The following is a 19,719-nucleotide window of genomic DNA, read 5'->3' on the forward strand; positions in this document are numbered from 1 at the left end:
GCGTGTACATATTTCACGGCATGTTGTCTTTGATGAAAGCAGGTTACAGGATCCCAAAGCTACTTCTGTGACACTCAAGGACAAAAATGAAGTTTATGATACTTGGCTTCATGCTGAAATCTTAAGACAAGGGGCAGAAATGTTGACTGAGCACAAGGAGCAAGTTGTTAATGAGCCCGAGACACTTGTAAGTAGTTCCTTGAGCAGCACTACTTCCTTGGACAGCATGCCTTCATCTTCTCAGTCCAATGAGCCACCTATACATAATCGGTTCTCAGGCCTGGTGTATTCTAGGCGATCAGTTCCTACTGCAGTTCCACGCCAATCACAACGCGTGCGACATCCTATTAATAGATGGGTGAGCTATAACAATTTTTCTTTGGATTTTCAGCTGTTTATGACAGAAGTCAGCAAAAAGGTGGAACCAAAATCTTATCACCATGCGAGTAAGGAAAAATATTGGGTTGAAGCTATGAATGAGGAAATGGCAGCCTTGCATGAATGTCAGACTTGGCAGATTGTCCCTCGCAATGTTATCCGTATCGTACGATACGGACGCGTATCGTACGATACGTATCGTCTGTATCAACAAAAACGATACGACACGCCTACAATACACCCCCGTATCGTACGGTACGGGGGAAAAATGGCAAAAGGGTTCGATGGCCCCTTTTTTTCATTTTATTTCAAAAGATATGCTCCTCTCTCTCTCTCTTCTTGTTTCTAAACATTGCAAGAGACATGGGAGGAAGAGATTTTCCTCATTTGCTTTAAGTTTTGCCCGTGAGATAGCTTTCTTTCTCGTAGAGGGCACAGTGGAAAGCTTGGAGAAAGAGGGCTTTTTGGATCATGAAAGATGATAACTATGTCTATATGTTTTGACTTCTGAACTTATGAATTGTGATGTAATCGAATACTCTTCGGCTGCTTAGTATGTTATTTTGATTTTTGAATGTCTGATTTCTTATTTTGGAATGTGTTGTTCATATTCATACTTCATAGTTCATACTTCATATACATGAATGATGAATGTTCCTTTAAATACATTTTTCTTGATTTTTTCTTGTTTTTTCGAATTTATTTAAATTTTTTCTGATTTTTTTCTATTTTTTTTATAATTTTTTAATATTTTTTACAAATTAAAAATTAATTTTACGATACGTTACGATACATTTACGATACGTTACGATACGGCGTATAGGTCGGCCCGACCGATACGCGATACGATACGCCAGTGATAACATTGGTTCAAGGACCTTGTTGAGATTGACATAGATGCTGCACGTGGACCATCCGACTGTGAAATGGCAGACTACTTTATACTTCTTATGCCTCTGAAATTTAAACATAATATCGACATGACATCCTTTAACAAGTATCTTTTCTTCTTATTTTGTCCCCAAAAATTAATATAAGGATGTCAACATTGACTTTAGAGTGGAATTTATGCTGCCTAGCTTTTTCATGCTTATTTCAAGAGTTAGTTGTATTTGCTGGCACGACACAAATGTTTAATTATAAAATTTGTTATTTCACATAAAAGCTTCTCATGATTAAAAAATTTTACCCATTTTGAAGCCTTTGCTTTAGTTATTCTGAGACTTGCAGCTCCATCAACATATAACAGTTAGAGATGTATTGTCTGCATAAAGATTTGTTTCATGCAGTGATAATCTTAGATTTTATATATATATATATATATATATATATATATATATATATATATATATATATATTTGATTCTCCATGGTACAGCTGTTTTCCTTGTTATTGAAAGTATTTGTTTAATCATGTGTATTTGACGTGTATGTGTAATGTTTAGTTAATTTACTTTTTGTTTTCTTGTTTCAAACTATTGACACAAGCGAAACTTTAGGTATAAATTCTATAGAGAAATAAGTTAAATTTTTATGTATATTTCTATTGAAGGAGAGAAATATACTCCAAGTCACAACATAAAACTTGGTAAATGGTTGCAAGAGGTAAATGCTCGAGACCTATATCGGAACAAATTAGTCCTTTGATCCAAATTTGATATTTTTTGGTTCAACATCCTATTTTAGGTCTGAAGAAACATAAGGTCAACATCTAAACTGGATCAAATTAGTCCTCTGATCTTGACCCTATATCCAAAACCCAAACTCAACACCTTAAGCTGATCAGATTAGACCTCTGATCCAACCATAGTTCTAAAATCCAAATCAAATACCCATGTATACGTGCTTTATATTTGTTACTGCTATTTGTGATTGGTTTACTTAGATTTTGTGATGTAGCTCCATTGACAATAGTAGTCTCATTGTCATTGTCATGCTTCCTTTGTGTCACATTAATCTTTTTGACATTTGTGGCTTGTGCAGGTTTATCGAGTTTCATTACTAGGAGGCCAGCAATACATATCAACTCTTGAGAAGCCATTTCCCAATATTCCAATGGTTGCCTCTCAAGGTATCACAAAAGGTCTCTCGGAAGAGCCAAACATGTAATTGTCAAAGCATGTTTGGCATCTAATTCTGTTCTCGTTGCTTGATACCGTTTTCTGTTTTTCATTTGTTCTCATTAATATTTGATCAACGGAATTCTTTGTCAAAATTAGATATCATTTATGGGAGCACGTTTTTGTTCAATGGAAAGCCTTGGTTAGAGTATCAAATGTACTTGGTATCAGATTTAATTTGATAGATTGGTTATCAGATTTTGTTTCTCCATTTAAATCACTGTGCGTTTGGATCTGAAAAGTGTATGTTTTTTATTTATCACTCCTTATCTGATCCAGCATGTTACTTGTCACCTTTTGTCACTGCCCGTAAGAGAATTGATGAAATTCATTTTTTTACCTAGTCAACCCATTTGGTTTTGCAAGCACCCTTCTCTTTAGAGAGAGAAGAGCTGAGATATTTCATTTGATGTCAAGATCATTTCTAAAAAAAGAACTTTTCCATCTTGCTTAAAAACATTTAAGAAGCGTTTCCCTCGTCCAGCTGATAAGAATGTTGTGGGATCCAAATGGGTTTATAAACTGAAATATAAGCCAGATGGTAGCATTGATCAGTATAAAGCACGACTTGTGGCACGCGGTTTCACTCAGCAATATGGGGAAGATTATGATGAAACATTCAGTCCAGTCATCAAGATGGGAACAATCCGTGCGATTATTTCTCTTGCAGTCTCGTATGGATGGCCTCTTTATCAGTTAGAAATCAAAAATGCTTTTCTTCACGGAATTCTTAAGGAAGAGGTATACATGGAGCAACCTCCCGACTATACTACTCATGATCCTCAAAAATGGGTTTGCAAATTACACAAGTCTCTATATGGGATGAAGCAAACTTCTAGATCATGGTTTGATCGTTTTTCTCATCATATACAACAAGTTGGTTTTCTCCGAAGCTCTCTCGATCACTCTTTGTTTATCTATCATACTGGAGAAGCTACCACCTGGTTACTTATCTATGTTGATGATATTGTTATAACTGGGAATTCTTCTTCACATATATCTTATGTTAAAGGTATGTTGAAGCAAGAATTCAAGATCAAGGATCTGGGTGAATTACGATATTTTTTGAGTGTTGAACTTGACAAGACGAATGATAGTTTGACTCTTACACAGCACAAGTATACCCTTGATGTTTTGGACAAGGGAGGTATGACTAATTGCAAACCCATCACTACCCCCAATGTTCTGAATACTAAATTGACTGCATCTGATGGAACTGTTGATAGAAATCTAGCACCAATATCTGTAACCAAAAAACAATACTCACGCACGAAGATAGAGATAGATAGAGAGAGATAGAGAGAGAGAGAGAGAATGAAAACAAGAAGAAATTGAGGAGAAGAAGCCGTAGCCAAAATGGTTTGCACGGCCTCTATTTATAATCCCATTTCCAGAATTCTAAGAGTCTCCAATCGTAGAATCCTAGGAGATTTCACAAGCTCCAAGGACATTAATTACATCATAGAAACCTAAGAGACTTCACATATTACAAGGATATTAACTACAACATAGAATCCTAGGAGACTTTACAAATAACAAGGATATTAACTACAACATAGAATCCTAGGAGACTCTTTACATGTTACAAGGACATTAAATATCTTAACACATTCTACAAGGAGGTGGAATCCTAAGAGACTCCTCTTCAACGTGCTAGTGAAGGATTTATATTTTAATACCCTCCCTCAAGTTGTGCATAGTTTTGCACCATGTACAACTTGGCTTTTAGAAACCAGAATCGTTCTTTTGTTAATCCTTTTGTAAATAAGTCTGCAACTTATTCATCTGTACGAACATAAATAGGCTGAATCTCCTTGTCTTCCACCTTTTGTCTAACAAAGTGTTGATCAATCTCAATGTGCTTTGTTCGACCATGTTGTACGGGATTAAAGGCAATGTTAATAGCGCTTTGATTATCGCACATTAACATTGATGTTTTAATCTTTTCTCCAATGTCTTCTAGCAAATGTCTAACCCATGTAACTTCAGCAGTACCTGCAGCCATGCATCTGTATTCAGCTTCAGTGCTGGATCTTGCTACTGCCTTTTGCTTTCGACAACTCCAAGACACAAGATTACGTCCAATGAAAATACAAAAACCAGAAATGGACTTTCTTTGATCGGGATCTCTAGCCCAATCTGCATCTGTGAATGTCATAAGTTGATGTCTAGTAGTTATATTTTCACTCTTACCATAAACTAAGCCATCTCCTGCTGTCCCTTTAAGATATCTTAATATTCTTTTGACAGCATCCATGTGAGTATCTCTAGGTGCATGCATAAATTGAGATACTTGATTCACAGCATATATAATATATGGTCTAGTAAATGTAAGATATTGAAGTGCCCCAACAATACTTCGATATTGCGTAGGATCTTCATATAACTCCCCATCTTGAGCACTTAGTCTTTGATTTAGAACACTAGGAGTTCCAACAGGCTTACAATCAGACATACCTGACTTTTTCAGCAGATCCAACGTGTATTTCTGTTGTGTCAATGTGAGGCGATTATTGTGCCTATCAATCTCCACTCCAAGAAAGAATCGTAAATCACCAAGCTCTTTCATTTTGAAGTTTTGCATCATCAAAACTTTAGCTTCTTCTATGTGTTTTTCTGAATTGCCTGTGATAACAATATCATCAACATATATAAGAAGTAAAATAAATATGTTTTCCTTTCGATAAATGAAAAGAGAGTGATCTAGAGGACATCTCCGAAAACCATATTCTTGAATCTTGCAAGAGAAACTGTCAAACCACGAGCGTGAGGCCTGTTTAAGTCCATAAATAGATTTTCTTAGTTTGCAAACCCATGCATGAGAGTCTCCTTTCGTGTATCCTGGAGGTTGTTCCATATATACTTCCTCCCTTAAATCACCATGAAGAAAAACATTCTTCACGTCCATTTGATGTAGTCTCCATCCATATTCAACTGCCAATGATATAATCACGCGAATTGTTCCCATTTTGATCACAGGGCTGAATGTCTCATCATAATCTTCTCCATATTGTTGTGTAAACCCTTTTGCTACTAACCTTGCTTTGTGTCTTTCTATGCTGCCGTCAGGTTTGTATTTAATTTTGTATACCCATTTGGAGCGCACTACGTTCTTTTCGTGTGGCCTCGGAACGATCTCCCATGTTCCACATTCATGCAAGGCATCCATTTCTTCTTTCATAGCCTTTCTCCAATGATGTGATTTTGATGCTTGATCAAATGAAGTAGGTTCTTCCTCCTTGCCAATTTTTGCCATGAATAACTGAAAATCAAGTGATAAAGAATCATAGCTAACCCACCTGTGAATGGGATGACGAATGCGTTGGGATCTTCTAAGGTGGGGCATGTTGTCTTCTTCACTGTGAGCATCTTTGTCCCTTAGTCGTCGACTGTAGATAAGACCCGAATACCGATGTGCATCGTTGCTCGGTTCTTCATTATTGCTTTCGTGATGACTTGATGACTGTGTTGGATCTTCTTGATTTTCACTTTGAGCTATATCCGACGGTTGTATTGCTTTCTCTGGATCTTCATTTTGAGGCATATCATTTTCTACAACAGGATCTGCATTGAATAACTGTGTACTGGTCCAGGGATCATAAGATTCAATGGTCATAGGCATTTCATTTGTATTATCAAAACTATGTTCATCAAAAATGACATTTCTTGAAGTTTTGATACGTTTAGTTGTTGGATCATAACATCGAAAACCTTTATATTCATCAGCGTATCCAACGAATCTACATTGAATAGCTTTGTCTTGAAACTTGTTCCTCAAGGCAGCATCAACGTGAACATAGCATACACAACCAAAAACCTTCAAGTTCTTGTAATCAGGTTGTTTGCCTAAGAGTGTAAAATATGGCGATTTATACATCAAGAGTGTCATAGGCAAACAATTTATTATGTATACAGCAGTATGGAAGGCTTCAGTCCACAAGGAAATGGGCACATTAGTATCATGCATCATGCTCATGGCGCTTTCAACTATATGTCGATGTTTCCGCTCAACTACACCATTTTGTTGTGGTGTGTAAGGGCAGGAAATTTGTCTAGTTATCCCTTTTTCACGTAGAAATTCAATAAAATCAAGCGATGAATATTCTCCCCCTCCATCACATTGAAAATGCACCACATTGGATGAAAATTTAGTTTGAATCATGGCATAGAAGTTTCGAAATATGTGAGGTACTTCTGATTTGTGTTTCATAAAGTAAATCCAGGTGAAACGTGAGTAAGAGTCAATGAATAAGACATAATATCTTGACCCAGACATGGAATCAATAGGGGCTGGCCCCCATACATCAGAAAAAATAGTTTCAAAAGGTTTGGAAGCTCTTTGATTTATATTATGGAAAGGTAAAACATGACTCTTACAAAGTCCACAACTTGAACATTTTTTGACACTTGAAGTAAGAGGTAAACTTGATCTTGGAATGAGACTATCTGTGACAAGTTTTTCAATGAAATGTCGACCACAGTGTCCTAGCCGACTATGCCACAAATCAGACTCCAAAAATTGGTTAGGGCCCCTTACTTTTGATTGAAAATGGCAAGAACTTGGCACTGATGACGCATTATGAGAAAGAGAAAATGTCTTCAATCCTATATCAAAAGTGGATGAATCCTTGGGTAGACATTCCTTGAGGACGTACATATTCCCTTGACGCTCCCCTCTAGCGAACATTTTCTTCGTTTGGAGGTCCTTGACATAGACAGAAGAAGGTGTGAATTCAACAGAAGAGCTTGTATCATCAATGAGTTTAGAAATGGATATGATGTTCTTTTTTATATTGGGAGCAAGAACAACATTAGACAATGATAGAGACGAGGATGACAATGGAATATGTGCATTTCCAATATGTGTAATGGGATGAGATTTTTCATCACCTGTTATAATGCAACTTCTACCGTAATGAGGGGATAAGTTAGTCAATTTACCTGCATTTCCTGTCACATGGGTAGCTGCACCTGAATCCAAGAACCATTCTCCCTGCTCATTTTGCTTTATAGTCATCTTTGAGAATGCGGTCACCAATAGCTGTTGCATATCTTCAGCGGTGGATTTAGAACTTTGTCCTCCTTGTTTATAATCATGTCTTACCCCTTTGTTTTTATTTTGAGGATTAAACCAACACTGTGCCTTCATGTGTCCTTTCTTGTTGCACTGAAAACAAATTGGTATTTTTCTTGAAGTATCCACAGGAGACATACCTTGGTTATGTGGTGTTGGTAGAATGCCACGACCACCATGGTTGGACTTCCCATGGCTCTTACCAAACTTTACATTCATAGCCAACACATTTTGGGAGTTCCCTTGATCAGTCCTTTCAATGACTCTTTTCATATTCATTTCATGTTGGAGAAGTTTACCTTGTAGTTCGTTGAAGGAAGGCAGAACAGGAAGGACCTCAAGAGCTGTAATAAAAGCATGATAATCATGCCCAAGTCCATTCAAAGGTTTGCTGCACCTTTTCCTTATCAGAAATGTTATTCCCCGAGGCAGCAAGTTGGTCTGCGATGGCCTTAATACGCCCCAAATAATCCATGATAGACGTTGAACCTTTGCTCAAATTCTGAAATTCTTTCTTTAAGTACATAATTCGAGCTTATGATATTTGGGAAAAGGTATCAGCAAGGGTTTCTCATAATTCTTCTGCAGTACAATCATCAGAAACTGAAAGTAACACTTGTTGAGATAAAGTGGACAAAATATACGCAACCAGACTTTGATCACGTCTCATCCACATAGCATGTTCAGGATTGCTGTCTTCATGAACAGCAATAACTTCTCCTGCCTCATTTTTTATTTCCTGTAAAACGGATATTGGTGGAGCCTTTGTTGAACCATCGAGATGTCCAAAGAGGCCTTGACTTCTTATGAAAGGCATGATTTGCCTTTTCCAGATCAGATAATTCTCATGGTTGAGTTTTTCGGTAATAAGGTGAGGAAGAAAACTTGAGGACATGCCAGAATGCGAAAGGTTTTCCATGACAGCAGAAAGGAATGGTATATAGGTAGAAGATGAGAGGGAAAGAAGACACGATATAACAAGATGTGTCCTTGGGTAAGCAAGAAGAAAAAGGAACAAGAATTGCGCAAGAGAAAAGTAAATTCAGGATAGAGACAAGATGAGAAAAGAGTTCTAACCAGATCAGACCTGTTTGGGCATTTCGTTTGGTAGAGATAACGTAACCTGGCGCTCTGATACCATGATAGAAAACTAGCACCAATATCTGTAACAAGAAAACAGTACTCACGCAGGAAGATAGAGATAGATAGAGAGAGAGAGAGAGAGAGAGAGAGAGAGAATGAAAACAAGAAGAAATTGAGGAGAAGAAGCCGTAGCCAAAATGGTTTGCACGGCCTCTATTTATAATCCCATTTCCAGAATTCTAAGAGTCTCCAATCGTAGAATCCTAGGAGATTTCACAAGCTCCAAGGACATTAATTACATCATAGAAACCTAAGAGACTTCACATATTACAAGGATATTAACTACAACATAGAATCCTAGGAGACTTTACATATAACAAGGATATTAACTACAACATAGAATCCTAGGAGACTCTTTACATGTTACAAGGACATTAAATATCTTAACACATTTTACAAGGAAGTGGAATCCTAAGAGCCTCCTATTCAACGTGCTGGTGAATGATTTATATTTTAATAACTGTTGCATATTCCAATCCTACATTCTATCGTAGCATTGTTGGTATGTTACAATACCTTACCTTTACTCGCCCAGACATAGTATATGCTGTAAATCAGATCTCTCAGTTTATGCATGCACCCACTGAACGACATATGGATGCCGCTAAGCGGATCCTACGGTATCTCAAAGCTACTCTTGGAGATGGACTAGTCTACACGAAATGTCTCAATGTTTCTCTTGGACATAGCATATATACATATACTGATGCCGACTGAGCAGCCGATCCCGATGACCGACGATCAGTTTCAGGTTTCTGTCTCTTTCTTGATTCTAATCTCATTTGTTGGAGCAGTAAAAAGCAGCGTGTCGTTGCACGATCTAGCACTGAGGCAGTGTATAGAGGAATGGCTGCAGGGACGGCTGAAGCGTCATGGTTACGTCATTTACTTGGAGAGCTCAATCTTCCTATTGTTCGGTCATCATTACTATGTGACAATCAAAGTGCGATAAAAATTGCTTTCAATCCCATTTTACATAATCGCACCAAACATATAGAGATTGATCAACACTTCATTCGTCAGAAGGTTGAAGAAGCCGAGATCTTGCCTACTTATATATCCACCAGTGAACAGATAGTTGATCTTTTTACCAAAGGTCTCACAGGGCAGCATTTTTGGGACTTGAAGAACAAGTTGTGCATGATCAAATCTCATGTACAACTTGAGGGGAGTTGTTAGCGTATGCGGATCGGGTCTGTTCAGACCCGATCCATTCTCTTTATATCCACACGCCTAAGGATACTAGGCGGTGGCTCTCTTGTAATATTTTATATTTTTCTGTACAAATCTGTTGTAACCTAATTAGGGTTATTGATTAATTAAAAGATTAAGAAACGCAGGGCTGTGTTAAGCCGGCTGCTCCCTTTCCTCCATCGCCTTCTTTCATCCTCTCTTATATCTGATTTGCAAACGGAGAGACGAGTTCATTGTGAAGATTCTTACATGGAAGTGCCATTCTCGCAAACAGAGCGCTTTTGGAGCATGCGAAACGGGTACGGAGACCCTTGCTGTTCTGATGGTAGGTGTGTAGCAGGCTCTGTCGAAGCTGCTTGGTATGGCATGGTTTCAATCGTGAGATGTGGAAGACAGGACGCATTGCTGAACCTTCTAGTAGTTGTTGTAACATTTCTTATTTGAGCAGGTCGGGTCAGATCGGGTCCAGATCCAGACCCGAGCTCCACTCGTGGAAGGGAGACCGTAGCACGAGGGAGCTTTTCTCCCTTGCCTTCTTCAACGTCTTCTTCTTCTCCTTCTTCGACTCTTCCTCTGCTACGACCACAACAAAGAAGAAGTGGGCGGACGGTGTGGTAGTGGCGGTGGCTGGACCGGCGGCGGCGACGGTGGCAGCTCGTTGGTAAGCTCTCTCGCCCTCTGTCTGCCTCTCCCCTCCCTGTCCCTCCTGCATATCCTCCCCTCTACAGCGTTCTCTCTTTCTCCTCGTATTCTCTCCCTTTTCCTCCCACGCATCCTTGCATGCTCTCTCTCTGCTGCACTCCCCTCTTCACGTCCTCTTTCTCTGCATTCTCTCCTACTCTCTTCTCTCTCACTGCACTCCCTCTCCTTACCGTCAGCCTCCTCCCACTCACACCTCTCGTGCTCTCTCCCATTTCCAGCTTCCCTCTCCCTCGTTGTTCCCTGCCTCCCCCAATCGAACCAATCCCTCTCAACCGAACTCCTCTTCTTGAGCTCATTTTCATTTTTCTCTCTTGGTGGTGGCTGTTTGGTTGGTTATCGTAGTTTGGGGACACATCTTTCCCCTCATAGCAGTGAGGTGAATGCGTAGGTGGTGGCGGCATTGAGGGATTTTAGCCGTTCGAGGACCTCTCGAACTCGTGAGGTGGCTGCCGGGAGGACTGCAGCAGTATTGGGGTGAGCAAGGCCTAATCGAGCCTATATTGTTGTATATTTTCTATTGGAGCACGTATAATTATTGTTTGAGCATGCTAGAATTTAGAATTTGATGATTTGGGATGCATGTTAGCGACTTTGCTATTTTGGGGAAGTTTATGACTATGTTAAGAAGACGAGGATCTATGTGTATAAGTGTTTTTTTAGCATGATGTGTTGATTTTCGAAGCAATAGAGAAGCATGGTAGAGATTTGATATGGGTGAGAAGATTTAGAATCGTTTTGGTGAGCATGTGGTGCAAGCTATTGTCAACGGGCGTACTGCTGTGTGAGTTGGAGAAGAATATGTAAGTTGAGTGTTTGGGAAGACGCCTCAATTAAAGAAAGTTAATGAGAAATGTGTTAGTGATGGATTGATCGAAGTATTGAGTTTTCACGTTTGGTGGCAACGTCAAGAAGTTAGGAGGAGGCCTATTGGAGGGCTTGTAGGTCGACACTACCTGTTGACACCCTCTTGAGGCAATAACATATGCATCAATGATTTTGTTTTATATTTGTATGCTTTGCGAAACTAAGCTAGTAGAGAATTTACCACTTGTGTATGTTTGCAGGTACACCGGGCGCGTCCAATAGACCTTGAGCAACTAGACGTGAAGCTCAAGGCGTTTTGGAGTGTTTTTAGGACACGCGACAGGTATGGCGGCATTCCAGGCAAATCCCTGCCTGGGGCCAACGTGTGAATGTGTATTCTGAGGATCATGGGATCCTAGAATTGTGATTTGATTGAATGATTGGTTTGTGAGTGAATGTATGTATGTATGCAAATGATTTGATTCATGATAAGATTTGTTTTGAAAAGCTATTAGAAGCTTGTTTTGAAAATTGTTACGCATTTGCATGTGCATGCTAGAATTGATAACTGCTTATGACAGATGAGGCGGGGTATCGAGTCGAGTGTCTCCTCGACCCCAATTATGCATTAGAAAGCATCCTAGAATGATAACTGCCTAGGACAGCTACGAGCCAAGCACAAATCGAGACTACTCTCTGGGATTTGGCTAAGTTTTGAAAGATGTGAATGATGTGTTTGATAAGATGTGAGTGTTTATGAATGTGAATATTGTGATTTGTTGCATATGCATTGCTACGGGCAATGATGCAAATGAATGAATTGGATGGTAGTTGTACCCGTACAGTATGACGGCTAGCTAAGAATGTAATGATATGTATGGCCCTCATGTGGAGGCAATTGGAGGTTTGGGTGCACTCGTGAAGTGTACCAACCTCATGAGCTAGCCAGTCATTTTGTGCATGTACAATTATAAAAATAATAATGAAAGTATAAAAGATGAGAGGTCAGTGGGATGTGGCTATGTGTTTGGGAGTTGTCCCGCCTTCGCCACTGGTTTCGCCTGTTTGGAGCGCAGGCGGTGCAAGGCCCCAGGGTACTGTTGTGTGATGTGCTTGGAGCGTTGGGCTCCCGCCTTCCTAACCTGGGTGTTCTAGGGAAGGCTGAGTATCTCTCCATGGAATTCACACACCCATGGATGAGTGCTCTACCGCTGCAGCGGGTGAATGGATCCATACTGTTATGGGCCACCACGGGGGTTACCTCTCGGCTATGGACTGCCCATGGTGTGCACGTGTCTGTGTTTGCAACCACAGGAACTGTCAATTCACTAAAACTAATAAAAATGAAGTATGTGAATGAAGTGTATGTGATTGATGTGCATGTGAATTGAAATTGTGTTATCTTGGCCATTAAGTGGCTTTTACATGTCGTGATCTATGTGAGGGGCCTTGTTGGCAAATGATGTGAATATGCCCTGACACGAGATGATGATTTGTTGTTATGATTGTATTATCTCATATTTGAGCCCTACCTAAAACGGTTTGGGATTTTCCTGGCTTGTTGCCATACTATGAAGGCTAAGCCTTCAGTTGTTTCTTTTTTTCAGGTTTTGGTGGACCCGGGACAGCAGGTTGATCAGATGGCTTCACTCACATCCTACTGGAGAGGGTTTGGGTCTTTTGTAGTGCCGGCACGTCTTATTTTGATTTTATTGATGTCTTGTTTTTGTTAGGCATCAATCATGTAGTTTGAGGCATTTTTGTCATACACAGATGTGATTTTGTATGAAATGAAGTTGTTATATAAATGAAAGTAACCCCATTGTTTCGAATGACATAGCTCCCTCTTTTTTTTTTGAATTGTTGTGTAGTCACACCTCAATGCTTTATGTTTAGAAAAAAAAATTTGTTTGAGGGTCAAAAGGTTGGGGTGTGACAGTTGCAGCTTACAAGCCACCTTCCCTATTCGGCGCAAGATCAGAAATGGCCCAGAATATTTGGCTGTCAACCTGACACCCACAGTCTTGTGTGGTACCTTCCCTGCAGCCTGCAGGGAAACTCTTCAGATATACCCAGTCCCCAACATTATACACCTTATACCTACGCCCTTTGGTGTGCTGTTTGGTGTGCTGTTGAGCCATGCAGTTTTGGGCTGCCTTCAACCGATGCTTGATCACCTCCAAGACCTTGTGTCGGATGATCAATTAGACATCATCTTCACTAAGTTGGTTAGTTTGAGGCTGAAATCACATCAAATTAGGAGGAGGACGTCCGTAGACCACCTCAAATGGGGATACTCCAGGAGATGAGTGGACTGCTGTGTTGTAGGCAAACTCTGCCCAGGACAGGTATTTCGTCCAGTTATGGGGCTGCAGCTCTGCATAACACCTCAAGTCTCTAGAGCACAGTTGACGATTTCTGTAACCTGTTTGCCTGTCCATTTGCAGGTGATAGGCTGTGCTCATTTTCAGCTGTGTTGCCTGCAAGGTAAAATAATGTTGACAAAAATGACTCAAGAAAAAGGGTCCTCGTCACTCACAAGTCACAATTGAACAGGGCATGCCATGTAATTTGCCAATGTGCTCTCGGAACGCCTTGGCTACCTGCTTGACAGATGCATACTTGGACTGGTGGTCGACAATGACGTATATCACCAACTTCCCCTTCGATTTTGGTAATCCTTCTATGAAGTCCATGCTCAAATCTTCCCAAATCTGAGGGGGAATTGGTAATGGCTGCAATAGACCCGCCGGTTTCAATGTCTCATACTTGTACATTTGGCAAATATTACAGCCCTGCACATACTCCGGCACGTCCCTTTTTATTCCTGGCCAATAGAAGGAGTGGCACAGCCGTTCTTAAGTGTGGTCAGTCCCTTGATGGCCAGCTTCTAAAGCATCATGATATTGCTGCAACAGCAACTTGGTGATGGGAGACTCAGGTGGTACATGGATTCGATTTCTGTAATGTAGATATGGCTCCTTCCACTGGTATCCATAGGTCAAGGTAGGATTAGCAGCCACTTTCTTTCTAATTTCTTTTACCTTCTCTGAGGCGTGATGCTCTTCCTCAATCTGTTTCCAAATGTCTATGATTGGCTGACTTACTACATACAGATTAGCAGCTGCTGTGTGCTCTAATTTCTCTTCTACCATCCGCCGAGATAAGCCATCAGCAACCCTATTTTCTTCCCTCTTTTTATAACATATCTCAAAGTCATATCCCATTAATTTTACTAACCATTTCTGTTGAGTGGGCGTGAATGAATTATTGCAAAAAGGGTCACATTTGAGAGAGTGTTAGTCTGTGTGCAGCTCCAACTTTACTGACTCCAAAGAAAGATGACACAAAGCAGATGTGCGCGAGCTATCAATAAGATCACCGTTAAATACCGTTTCTCATTTCCGAGATTGAGATTGGATCATTTCTCAAGGGTGAAACTTTTAGGTGGAATCGAGCGGCTGAGGATGCCTTTGGAACTATTAAGGATCGTATGGCGTTAACTATGATCTTTGTTAAATACTAAACTTCAGTTCAGTAGTGCTTACAACCCTCAGACTGATGGCCAAACCGAGGTAGTCAATAGAATTCTAGGAAACTTACTTAGGTTTCTTGTTAAGCTGAGTTTGCATATTATAACTCAGTCAACTGTTCCACTAGGAGGACTCATTTTCAAGTGGTATATGGTCGGTCCCCGAACCATGTTGTTGACTTGTCCCCAGTACCCGGTGCTGGAGAACATGCTTCGGCGGCACTTGAAGCTATTGAGTATATGTGTGATGTCCATAGTCAAGTCAAACTGAAGCTCCAAGTTAGCTATGAAACCTACAAGTCCCTTGTCGATCAAAGTCGTCGAGATGTCAACTTTGAGGTAAGTCAACAAGTTTGGGTCTACCTACGACCTGAGCGATGCCCTGCTGGTACCTATAGTAAGTTAAGTCCTAGGAAATATGGTCCTTTCCGTATCAATCGTCGTCTACGAAGTTACGAACTAATGTTTATCTGCTTGAACTTCCTCAGGATTGGCAAATTTCGCCAATCTTCAATGTTTCTGATCTGTGTCCCTACTGGTGACAATGATTCAGCGGAGACGACTTCTCTCGAACTAGGGGAAAATGATGCAAAGCAGGACCAGACACGTCACTCTCCTGGGTCTAGTTCCCCGCTTCAGGTCCCACCTTTTGGCGTCAGTGCAGGTCATGAGTCTTCAGCTGTGAAATCCCCTACGGACCCGGAGCATAGTCAAGAGGAGATGCCCCTGTGTAGATACTCGAGGCGCACCAAGGGTTGAATTGTAATTTTGGTTTACATATTTTGTTTGAGATCCATTTTGTAAGTATGTTCATTTGTAACTTTGTGGATCCATTCGGATCCAAAGTATTTGTTCAGGATCCAACCCATTACTACTCTCACCCATATAAATGGGCGATGGTTCATTTTGTACTTACTTGAAGTCGAATGAAGAAAAAAGTTATTTTTGTTTTATGTTGTTCTATCCTTCCCTTTGTTGTCATCTAGTGTAACTACTTTAGTTTTTAGAAAGTTTCGATCGTCTTAGCATTACGTTGTCACCTTGCAAGTTAGATTACATCAAGGTCACACTCATATTTTTGAAGTCCCACTCGACTTTACTGATCTGTTGAAGCCACTGAATACCCAGAACTACGTCTGCCCCTCCCATTGCAAGAGGAAACAGCTCCACCGTGAACCTCTGTCCCTGTATTTCAATGGCCTCCTGTGGATAGCGACCTGCGCAAACTAGGGAGCTCCCAGTTCCGACCATAACCTTGAATTCTGGTTGATCTACCACTATGTAATTGCAAGCCTTAGCCATTTTATCACAAACAAAGTTATGCGTGGAGCCTATATCCATGAGTATATTAATTTGGTGTCCCTTGATCTTGCCTTCCACCCTTATCACTTGCAGGGCGTCATCCCCAGCTAACGCATGGAACGACATTTCGGGAATTTCATCTCCCTGTCCCTCATGCTCCAGGTTTTCTTCAATCTATCAATCTCTACCCACTCTTTCTCACCCTCGTCGACTAGGTACATGTGAAGTTTCTTACAAGTATGGCCTGGAGACCATTTTTCATCGCATTTGAAGCACAGGCCTTTCCTCCTTTTTTTGTATTTGCTCAGGTTTCAGCCTCTGGATTAGGACTTGATGACTGCCTATTGAGCCTCTCGCTGGTGATGGCGCTTCCATAGTCTGCCTGGCCGCTGTAACTATGGCGCTCTTCCACACTGCAGTCCTGCCAGCCCAGTTCTCTCGCCCTAACAGTCTGCAACATTTTTCTTCTAGCAGACGTGCTAACTCAAAGGCCTCCAAGAGCGACTGCGGTTTTGCAGCTTGAACCTCGATGTGCAGATCTTCCTTTAGGCCTCCCACGAAGGCCCCCACTAGTGCCTCTCACGGCCACCCTTGACCATGTTATCCAATTCTTCAAAGCCAGATTGATATTCAACCATTGTCCTCTTCTGTTGAATCTTCGATAATTCGACATTATAGTCCAAGTATGCTGAGGGGCCAAAGCAAACTGTGAGTGCTTCAACGAAGGGATTCCATGGTGGCTTACCCTCATGCGCTACTAGCCACCTGTACCAGCGAATGGCGGCGCCTTCTAGGTGAACAGCAGTGTTCACCACTCAATGTTCCATTGGTATGCCCTGATACTCAAAATATTGTTCTGCCTTGAACACCCAACTCAGATGGTCGTCCCCTAAGAATCTCAAAAAATCCATTTTGGAGGTTTTCAATCACCCAAATGGTTGTCCTGAACATCAAGCAGCCCCATGGAATAATTGGGCAAAGACGTACCTAGCATGTGTTGAGGCATCGGTATTTCTGTCTGTTCTCTTTGTGCTTCTCTCCATGGGCCAACTGATGGATTCGAAGCTTCCCCCGAGCGATCGAGAAGCTCCTTCAGCAGTGTCATCATCGCTTGTTGTTCTGAGTGCATAATTTGTTGTTCTATCAGAGCATGCATCATGTGGTCCATCTCGCTTACCTTCTGCCCCATTTCACTGCTGCTTCGCTTCATGCCCTCCAACCTCCCTAAGATTACCTGGCGGTCAGCATCGGCTTGCTTCCTCAGTGATTCTACCGCAACGATGGCTTCCTTGGTCGTCATCCCCACTCTGATAACAGCTGATAGCCTTCAGGCTATCAGTCCTGCGTAAGAGGCCAGTTAACACGCACACACCCTTTAACCACTACCAATTAGGATTAACCTCAGTCTATACTCATTTCGTAATCACTTTCCAAGGTCATTACACTATATGTATGAAGACCGTCTGGGTCTGGTTACAAGGGTAAAGTCCCGAATCCAAACCCAATACCTTATTTCTCTCACTATCTAGTGAATAGGCGTAATTTATTTCACCTGTGCTATAGTACGCCTAACAAGTTGTCACCTAAGAGAGAGAGAGGGAAAGAGGCAATTTTCGGTTTTCCCACTTCTCGACTTCTCAGTACAATCAAACATAACAAAATAAAGCAAGGAAAATCTTCCACATTTTTGTTAACATAGGAAAAATTGGAAAAATTTAAAAAAAATCCACTATTCATGCAATGCAGGAATTTTTTTTCCATGGAACCTTCTCCATAAAATTTTTTCCGTCCAAGTAAACAGGGATTGATGGTAAAAGGTACTTGCATCTGTAACTCAATAATTTTCGTGTACTGTCACTGTTGCATTTGGTAATTACTTTCCAATGCACCAAAGTGGGGGAAAAAACTTCAAAGTATAGTGTGTTCATGATTAATCGATCAGACTTATGGAAAATGTCAACGATTTTTGGTTTAAATAGTTAAACTTTACAAAAAAATGATACCTGCATTCATATTTGTTAATCCAGCAGTAAAGGTTTTTAGGCATAACAATGTTGTCAAAGTTGTCAGCCGCAGCCTAGGCGACAGGGGCAACAAGATGACCATTTTACCAACCATGTAATTTAATACAAATATTACATAATTCATATTATAGAATATTTCTGAATGTCTTATTTATCTTAATGTATATAATATTATTAATGTATGTTCAATGTTTGGAAAACAACTATTATATATATCATCAAAATCTATATATATATATATATATATATATATATATATATATATATATATATATATATATATAGTGATTATAGTCATATAACAGCAGTCAAAAATTGAACATATTCATAATTTAATATATATAGTGATTATAGTCATATAACAACGGTCAACAAATGTATATATTAATAATTTAATATATATAGTGATTATATCCATAAGAGTCAAGTTCCATAACAACAAAATGTAAAGTTTATATTGCCCATTTCTATATAAAATGAACTTCACGTGAATGGAAATGGGCCTTCTGCTTCCTTAAATGGCTCATTTTCATATTTATTGAAGCGTAGAAACTTCCTTTTCAGCTTCACTGCTTAATAAATACATTTTAACTAAACCCCGGTATGGCTTTTCACCTTCTATGGGCTAGGTGTGTGCATGCCTACTCCCATATAGGCATGCCTAAGCATGAGCCTAGGTGCACACCCACCTACCACCTCTTAAGTGCTGGACTTAGGCGATGAAGGTGGAGTTGCAACTAGACGACACCTAGGGGTGCGCCTAGGCATTGCCTCAACAACATAATGCTTAACAAGAAAAGACGCTCTGGCAAGGCATGATGCGATGATCGATGATGAGAGATTGATCGACCTTAGTAACATAGAAGTGGGTATACCTTGCTTCCATGTGCTAGCGAAGGGACCGAACTATGAGCTAACCCAACAGGTACCCTATTAGTTTAGATAGATGAGATTGGTCAGCTATGTCAAAAACTGCTTATACAGTGGATTGACGTGTTGGCTTAACCTTCTTTCCAACCCTGGCCTAACTATCAATGTCTTCTCAAAATAGTGAAACGTTCTTATTTTCTTTAAGAAAAACCAAACTATTTGAGACTTTAGAACTGAATCACACTCACGAAAAATACATGCAAAAGGAAATTCATAGAGAAACAACTTTTCAACATGCTCAATGGAAGAAGATAAATGCCCACACTCATGTTAACAAAAACAAATGAAAAGATACATATCAACACCTATGGTAGAGAAAACATACTGTGCATGCGTTGACAATGGAAGAGCAGCATATCCTATGACAACCTGCCCACAGAAAAGCCAAGGCAATTAGTTGGATTTTAATACCAATGGTTTAACAGATAACACTAAGAATACAAGAAGAAATGGGTAAAGATTTGTAACTACTTTGATTTCTCTGAATGCGGAAACAAACCAAAATTCTCATTTGTTG

The 19,719-nt window shown here is 40.2% G+C and overlaps 1 protein-coding gene across 5 annotated transcripts in view; it reads right to left on the reverse strand.

Annotated features, from left to right (window-relative positions):
* Positions 1-19,719, reverse strand: part of LOC116252636 (guanine nucleotide exchange factor SPIKE 1) — a 96,592-nt gene that overhangs the window by 44,515 nt on the left and 32,358 nt on the right. For all 5 annotated transcript variants that reach the window (XM_031627033.2, XM_031627028.2, XM_031627031.2 and 2 more), the window contains one exon: positions 19,528-19,571. In XM_031627033.2, the coding sequence (XP_031482893.1) occupies positions 19,528-19,571 (44 nt within the window). The remainder of the gene's footprint in view (positions 1-19,527; positions 19,572-19,719) is intronic.

The sequence above is a fragment of the Nymphaea colorata genome, chromosome 4 (genome assembly GCF_008831285.2).
Source record: "Nymphaea colorata isolate Beijing-Zhang1983 chromosome 4, ASM883128v2, whole genome shotgun sequence".
Lineage (NCBI taxonomy): Eukaryota > Viridiplantae > Streptophyta > Magnoliopsida > Nymphaeales > Nymphaeaceae > Nymphaea > Nymphaea colorata.